At 42.9% G+C, this 8730-nt stretch overlaps 1 protein-coding gene across 5 annotated transcripts in view; it reads right to left on the bottom strand.

The window, feature by feature from the left end:
- Positions 1-479: 479 nt before the first annotated feature.
- The window catches only part of LOC145452544 (histone deacetylase 4-like), a 42105-nt gene continuing 33854 nt past the window's right edge, over positions 480-8730 (bottom strand). For all 5 annotated transcript variants that reach the window (XM_080330712.1, XM_080330713.1, XM_080330710.1 and 2 more), the window contains 8 exons: positions 8231-8480; positions 7354-7443; positions 7169-7286; positions 6578-6791; positions 5738-5954; positions 2789-3025; positions 2131-2274; positions 480-1499 (listed from right to left, as the gene is read on the bottom strand). In XM_080330712.1, coding sequence (XP_080186838.1) covers positions 1177-1499; positions 2131-2274; positions 2789-3025; positions 5738-5954; positions 6578-6791; positions 7169-7286; positions 7354-7443; positions 8231-8480 — 1593 coding nt within the window. In that variant the 3' untranslated portion in view covers positions 480-1176. The remainder of the gene's footprint in view (positions 1500-2130; positions 2275-2788; positions 3026-5737; positions 5955-6577; positions 6792-7168; positions 7287-7353; positions 7444-8230; positions 8481-8730) is intronic.

Genomic DNA, 8730 nt, shown 5'->3' with positions numbered 1-8730 from the left:
TGGACAAAATCTAGGACCCGGGTGATTTGATTCTAAATCCAGTGTTCGAGTATCACTAATTATGACGCCATAACGGCATGGAAGATGTGGACAGTTCAAATATGCGACAACGCTGCGAGTTAATCACGACTTCACATAGATCGTGCGGTAGTAGGGTGTTCAAAAATCGCTTTTCTGTCCGAATTCCGGGGATTCACCGATTAAATTGTCAGGTTGCCTGTAAAAAGGCTGCACACCAGAGTCGGACTCAATTCCAACCAGCTGAAGTTGCGGCAGAGCCAATGTATTAATGAGAAAATTTGTTTCCCAAATTTTACCGTCAATACCACGAAATCGTTAAGCTGTCTACAAAAACGACACAGAAGCAATTAGACGCGATTCCCACCCGTAGAAGCGAAGTAATTTGAGTTTTTCATCCAGTAATTCTGGAATTACCCGCCATCACTGCTATTTTTGCAAGTCCAAAACTTTCAACTGTAATAACTTCGCTTCTACCGGTTGGAAGTGAGCAAAAATTGTTATGCATCGTTCTTTTAGGCAAATTAACAATTTCATGGAGTTGACAGTGAATTTGAAAAAAAAGTTGTTGTTTACAAAAAATCTAAACATTTCATTTGGCTCTGCCGCGGCTACGGCAGGTCGGAATTAACCTTAATTTGGTGTGCAGCCTTTTCCTAAGCAACCTAACAATTTAATCAGTGAATCCATGGAATCTGGGAAAAAAATATATTTTTGAACAACCCTATCACCTAGCCATGCACTCCACACGTTTCATTTATTGCGATACGACACATCACGGATTCAAGGCTTCCTCGGTTGAAAATACTCTCAAAACCATGATATTCGTAGATAGCATAGCTCTTAGTAGCAGGGAGCGTATAACTCAAGTACTCTCTGGAGTCTGGAAGCATCGACTGGAAGCATCAGAATGAATACTCTATTCAGATTCGAGCACTCAAATCATTGCGTCCAGCCCTAGTGTAGTCTGCGGCGTGATAATCACGACGTAACCTCGACCTGTCATCTGAGTTCGACCCGACTTTCGGCAGCAATTGGGGTTGAAACAAGTCCCGCACGTTGCGGGCACACAATCCAGTCCGCACACCTGCGTCAGCCCCCGCGAAGTCGTACTTTTCAATACCGTCAAGCGGTAATTTAGTATCCCCCAACGCACGGCTACGTATTATCAGTCGTTACATCACAATCCTCGTCCTCCATCGGCTCCTCTTTGGACACGCCCGGCTTGTCCGAACCACCCTGGTCCCGGGCCACGAACGGCCTGGCGCGGCTGGGCGACGAGGCCGGAGACTCGGAAGACGGGGACAGTCCTACCACGTCGAGTGGCGAGGACTCCGCGCTCATCGCTTCGTCACGATTCTGCGTCCGTGGGTCTTCGTTGTCGTCCGCGATGACCGAGAGTCGTGTGTGGTCGGGGCCGGTCACGAGCGGGGCAGGCGGTCGGTTTGGGGCCTTGGTGGTGGACGCTTCCCGTAACTTGGCTGGGTGAATCATAAAGTCGGGTTATGCAAAACTGCTCATTGTAAAGTCATATGACACGACACATTCTATATAACTTTTTCAAGTCTCGTATATCAGGATCGCTAATTGAAAAATAGGCCCAGAAATTGTCCATTATCTGTTTGAATAAACATGTTTAGAGTGAGAATAATAAGTGTATTATGAATCCGAGGCCTTCGATATCACCCAAGAGTTTTAGCGAAGTGAGTTAAACCTGACTTGAGCTCGATACTGAACAGTAAACACTTTGACTCGGACTTGAGTCTTAACGCTATGACTAGGACTTGACTACGTGGTGAATTAAAATGACTCGAGTCAAAACTATAAAAATCAAATGAACTGGTGACTTGGAACCCTGTGCCTTGGTTACAGCCCTAATAAAAACGACTTGACCACCCCATGACTATATATAGTCTCATGACTGACTATGCTAATTTCAATCAGGCAAATTTTCCAGATTCAAGCCAACCAGACCAATCAAATATTTGAACACCCTACTTTGACATTCAAGTGACATCGCATCGAAGCAAACATTTCAGTTCAAAAATTTCCAGCGCCATGAAACGCTACATAACAATATAGTAGTGCACTGGCGAAATTGTCTCTGCTTACCTTTGCTGTCCGTGTGCTTCGGGTGTTCCACAGTAAGTGAGGCGATCGCCACGCAGGCCCGGTCCTCTGGATCCTGGTCCAGGTATGTGGCGTGTGCCACGTTGATGTAAGCCGACATACGCTTCAACTTACACCAGTACCTCTCTGAGAAAATTGAGAAAAATTCTTTATTCGATCCACCAGAGAAGAGCATGGAATTGGATTTGTAAAAATGGATTTAAAGATGTTGGCCAGATTAGGAACTGATTTACGACTACGATTTACGGGTAGAATTTCCAATAATTCACAGTTTTTATGCGACTTTCAAACAATTCTGTCAATACCGGATATGGACTTCAACTATAGATCATAACCGACCGTACTGCGACGCCTTCATTGTTCGGAACAATGCTGATTTTAGACTTTTAAGGACAATTATAGGGAATATACAGTGCCCGACCGGAATATAATTGATCGTATCAGAAAATCAGTGCTACAGTAGCTTTCGTTCGAGACCACTCCAATAACTTATACACTAGGAATGTAAGCTATAGCATTGCCATATCTGAATTTAAATTCATATTGAAACAACCTGAATATCTTCGGCTGACATTCATCGGGGGCAATCATCAGCTACTAGTAGAGAATTCAGAAAAACAGTAAAAACATTGTTGCCCACCTTGGTATCGCGAGATTCTGTTGATGGATCGGACCGCGTTTTCACACGGGGCCCGGTTTAGGGAAGATTCGGGCAGGTCCGCCACAGAAACGTCCTGCTCCTGACGGTCTGCTAGCAGCGTTCGGACACTGATTTCGACGCAGTCGCAAAGAGACTTCAGTTCGAAACCGCCTTCCAGAACCATAACGAGCTTCCCGTCAGCCAGTTGCGACAGTCGTTTCGTGAGGTAACTGAAACCTGTAACGGGAATTTGCCAAGGTCAACAACCCATGACCGCAACAGTAACAGTAGCGACCAGAGTCAGTTCAGTAAAGTACTCAAGTAGATTTCACCTACCTTCACTACTTACTCGGGTTATAATGGCTTAAGACTACTTCCACTTGTACTCAACAGTTTCGAGTCTTTTTACGCAAAACTAAGCCCAGAATACTTACTTACATGTCCAGTGTCCACCTACTCGGAAATCACTACTCCTAATCGTGCTTGAGTACCAATGACGACTACTTTGACCTCTATTTACAAGCACGCTCAATTCCTCCTATTTTCTACATGTACTATTAATAGGATCAATGATAATCAGACAGCACAAATCGCCAAATATTATAGGGTATAAGACAGGGCCGGCCAACCCGTGGACCGCGGGCCACATGTGGCCCGCGAGAAGGTTTTGAGTGGCCCGCGAGATAATTTCCGAAATTTCTAATATCATCAAAAATGGATTGCACAGATTGCGAACTTGCAGGGCCAACCAAAATTTTGATTAGTCTGACCGCAAGTGATGACTAAAATATCAGTTCCGACGCATTGACAGATCCATCAGCCATTCACATATTGGTATATCTTCGTACGCTACAATAAAGCAGAATAATTTGCGATTGATTTATCAAAGGTAAAAATTTTCTACAAGCTTAGCGCAAAATGTTGTCACTGGATTTCTGGTTTTTAATATTGTTGCCCTTTTGTGAAAATGGAAGAACACCTAATGTATCAGATTGAGTCTAGCTATATTCGCGATTACGAGACAAAGTGTCGTTCAACATATGCGACCTTGCGTTTGCTCTCGCAGTAAGACCGTCGACTATGAAACCTATAGGCACGAAATGATTGACGCATGTTGGTCGCAGCTTTCGATATCGATATGTCCATGCGCCAAATAGCCAAGTCCTCGCAAACATAGCCCAGCGATATACAGCAGGCCCGCAATATAGTCAAATGACAATATTATTGACCTATGAACTTCAAAAAATTTTCGCGCTTGGCGCGGATATTGGCCCGCGCAAACGTTCGTCAATCGAATGTGGCCCTTTGGTCGGAAAGGTTGGGCAGCCCTGGTATAAGATAATCAGTAAAAACCCACCCTTAGGCCTTACGTCTGATTGATAGTTACTTGGCATCATGGCGGAAGCCAAAAACACAGGTCAACGACCCATGACCTCAACACTGACATCAATAACAACACAAGGCCAATTCAAAGATAGAAACTGCCTATTTTCAAACAGTGCTATTAATAGTAACAATTGTGACCGGACAGCACTAATCATCACATAAAATGCCCAATAAGTAATTAGTAAAAACCCACCCTTAGGCTAGGTTATAATTGGTATTTGCTCGGCAAGAAGGTGGAAGACAAAATCATCTCATTAACAATCTGAAACGATAGCAGAAAATCCCAAGTACACAGCTTCCAAGCTACACGGTCCAAACTTGTACAAACTGCCAATCCAGTTCGTCAGTTGACTTTTTACTAACTACTGTTATTTTGAGTAGTTTTAGTTCTAGTTGCCGCTCTTGAAAAGCAAGTAGTTCTAGTTCTAGTTCTAGTTCTAGTTGCACATTTTGAAATCCAATAGTTTGTACATGCCTATGTCTTCTGTTGTGATGCAGAAACGGCTTACGCATATACCTCACACACAAACATCTCATTACAGATTAATGCGGGCGAGCTCTTTCACAAAGGTCATCAGTGCTCGATACACAGAGACATTTTCCGAAAATAGAACACAACACACAGGCGATACCGTCACAGGGATTTGCATTATACATAAGCTACCCAAATTAGAATAGCGAGAAATAGGACGCGACAGGTCGATTACAAATGTGACGAGCGACTAGATGAGGTAGCCTACTCAAGACGTAGACACAACGACATAAAGAAGTACCAATTTCCGAGATACGTTAAAACTTCTTCTCGAAAGTGAGAGTAGGAAATTAATATTTGAAAATTATTAAGAAAGCAGTTTTCTGTTGGAGATTCGGTAGAGACTTTGCGTACTTTTAGTGGGTAGCTACTTTTGAAATTGCAGTGTGCAATCTCCACATTTTTGCGATTAACGCCAACTGACTAACGGCAAATTATTTCACCCAGTGATTATGCCAATTTCACACGTAAACGTGCTGGAAACACATCCCCCAAAATATGTTCTACTTGACAAAATCTAAATAAAGTCTGAAAAAGTCTACGTAGAGGTGATTCGTTACTGTCCTCCACACACACAGACACACACACACACACACCAAATTGTACAAAGCCACAACATATACTATATCAAAGGTATGATTTTTGTTGTTAAATTAATTCTCTAAGAGCTTCTTGGAGGTACAGAACTTCAATATACAAGTGAATAGTATATTCATATTGAAATGAACCCGAATATTTTTCGGCTGACACTCGTCAGGGGTGATCGTCAGCAACTAGTAGAGAATTGGAAAGAACATTGTATACCAGCAATTGTATCACAAAATATGACGTCACCAGCGTGAAATTTCGAATAAGAGAGCATTAAATGCGCTATCTTTAGATGGTACACGAACTCCTTTTGTCGACAAGGAGTGTATAATTTCAGTATACTCCAAAAAATCCTGTAACTACTCAACTCGAATCAATGTGGCCAGCCGAATTTACAACGTAAACGCACACATTGCCCAGCACAAAACCTAGAAACGACTTACATTGCGGCGTCACCGAATACCCTCCCAGGGCAGACGGGTGGCCTTCGGCGGCCGAAAACCCCGCGGACACAAACACGAAATCGGGCTTGAATTCCTCGGCGATTGGCATGATAACGGAACGGAACGCGGCGAGGTAGTCGGCGTCTCCGATTGGCGGTTCCAATCCGCCGCTAAAGCCGATATTGACGTTGAAGCCAACTCCGGATCCGGAACCGGTCTGAAAAAGAAGGCGCAAACATCAAACCCGCGTCCAGGGCGAAGGTCGTCATAATGAGTATGTAAGTATACAATTCGTATAAATATTTGCCAAACTTCAATCCGCAGAATAAAATCAGTACAAATTCAATCCCGAGACAAAATTAGTGTTAAGGTTTGGGAAATGCCAGATCAAAGTTAACCAAAATTTAACACAGGATAAAATTTCTGCAGCAGATTGCCAATATCAATTCATATACAAAATAAGCATATATCAGTTCTTCAACGTTCAATCCTGAGAGGAAATGAGAATGAATTGTATCTGGAGACAAAATTAGTACTAAAGTTTGCCAAATTTAGTATGCAAGTTTTAATTTAATACAGACAAAAAATTACTGTACAACATTGCCGAAATTCGATCCAGAGACAAAACCAGTATCGAAATTACAATTCGACAGACGACATCGCAGACTCAGAGTGGTCAACGTTGGTTCTCAAGTAGAAGTAAAACCGTTCATTTCTATTCAACAACGAGTAGCGGTATATATTTCGAAGACATACCGAAACTACTGCCAAGTGTAAGTACATCCTTACTGACCACCTCTGGTCCGGGCAGGCACAAAATAAGCCCGGCGCGCTCGTTACCTCATCCGGAGCTCCAGTTCCGGGGAAAAAATTTCCTTCATCATATCGATGTATTGACACCACGAGCACAGAGTCGTCGTCGTAGAATATATTTTGAGTCCCGTTACAATGGTGGACGTCCCAGTCCACGATCAGCACGCGCCTGATCTTGTCCGGGTACATTCTCTGCAGCCGTCTGGCGGCGATGGCGACAGAGTTGAAATAGCAGAACGCCCTGTGCGAGGTCTGGAGGTTAGACTGGGTGGAGACAAAAGCTAAGATGTACTGTACGCGAAGTGTGGCAATAGTTGAATCACGATAAACAAAACAGGTGTGTAAAGTCAAGTGTATGATGGTTCTCATTAGAGCCATTGTTCTGCACATGAAATATGCATAAAATTTAGCCAAAATTCAATCTGGTGACAACTGATTATAAAAATGAGGATATATTCAATCACGATACAATATTAATATAAAAGTTGACCAAAATAAAATCTGTACGGTAATGAAAGTTTGCCATTATTCATTATGAAGACAAAATTTCCCTAAAGCACTGCCAAAATTCAATCCGGACACTAAAACCATTCCCCATAATCGAATAAATTCACTCACATTGCCAAATTACTTTCCGCATGGTGACCAGGCGGGCGTACTACGGCAAAACCATTCTTCAACTCGTCAGCCGCAACGCTCAGCGCCATGTCTACCGTTAGTCCGACGGCCATTCGTGCTGAAATTATGATTGAACGCGTCACATCAAAAGGAAACATGATACAGTTTGATGTTGTAAAGCTTACCAGCGTTGATCGTGTCCTGCTCGTTCCAAACCGTGTCGATGTCGACGCCAACGCCACCGCACGGCAAGACAATGAACTTGTCTGACACGACTGAAAATAATAGCGCAACGTTGGATTTCGATTTAACAATACTAGATAATTATTTCGGATATATAGCAATTTGTTCCTGCTGAGGTGCAGTTAAGTGGAGGTCAAAACGAATTGCATCATCATCAATAACTGCTACCAAATTTTGAGATCCGGTAAAGAGGACACTTTTTACAAATCACAAAACTTATAAAACCGTACGAGAATACGGGTAATTTGAACATTTTGACTCAAAATACTGTTGTGTTGACTAAAAATAAAGTCATTTTTCAAAAGCTACTAGCTCAAACGTCACTTGGAGTTTTCTTGAAAAAGGGGAACCAATCTTTCTAAAAGAGGAAGTATGGTAACCCTATGCAACGTTCCTTGCCTACCACCTAGCTTGGCATTGTGTGAATGCGATGTGACAACGGTCAGCAACACTTTGCAAGAGTCGATATATTTGGGTTATATTGTTTAATGGGGCAGGCAGTTAGCGCAACTATTAATAACATTTGTACTCACAGTTTCACTAAAAATCGTACTCAATAATACTGTTTACATATTCTATGACAATTGCAATTCGTAACTCTCTGGATACATTAATCATTAAATATGGTCGGTGGGGATGCACTCGAGCATTATTTATTGTGCGGCATGCTCAAATGCGATTTTTCAGACATTAGTGGCGGTTGGGTAACTCAAAATTATTGTTGCTATCGTTGACAACCCCGATTATGTTATATTATACCAAAAATGGAATGAGCTTCCTCAATGAAGTTACAACGAATATAGTTTAGTGTCCACATACCCGACTGTTGTCTAGCCAGCGTGGTAGCGCCGTATCTTATCGTGTGTTCCTTGGTGTGCGCCAGTTGCAATTCCTCCATTGTCGCTTTTCGCGCTTCTATCAGCTCGCATCTTTCCGTCAGCCCCACGCTCGTCAACCGAGACCACACCTCTCTCAATCTGCCCTCGTGTTCGGCGTGCGCGTCGCCGCAAGCGCAGCCGTGGCGCAGCATGACCGGGTCGTAGGCTAAGCCCGTCGTGTAGCGATAATTCTGAAAAACAAGCAGCATTGCTACTCTTGTCTTTTGTTTTCCTTGTCAGTCAGGTGGATAACACCCAGAGGTGGCCATAGTAGTAAAAGTAATTTCGTAAATTTCTACGCAAGTGCAAGTAGAAGTAGCTATTCAGATCCGGGTCAGCCCAGGTTCAACATTGATTCATATTTTGGGTTTAAATCAGGTCTAATGACCACTCTACTGATTAGCGATATAAAAGACATCAACTGTTGAATTTGGGCTCAAA

The sequence above is a fragment of the Botryllus schlosseri genome, chromosome 12, assembly GCF_051294905.1.
Source record: "Botryllus schlosseri isolate E-star chromosome 12, Bs_hap1, whole genome shotgun sequence".
Taxonomy (NCBI): domain Eukaryota; kingdom Metazoa; phylum Chordata; class Ascidiacea; order Stolidobranchia; family Styelidae; genus Botryllus; species Botryllus schlosseri.
The sequence above is the reverse complement of the archived record's forward strand: the minus strand, read 5'-3'. Positions and strand labels throughout refer to the sequence as shown.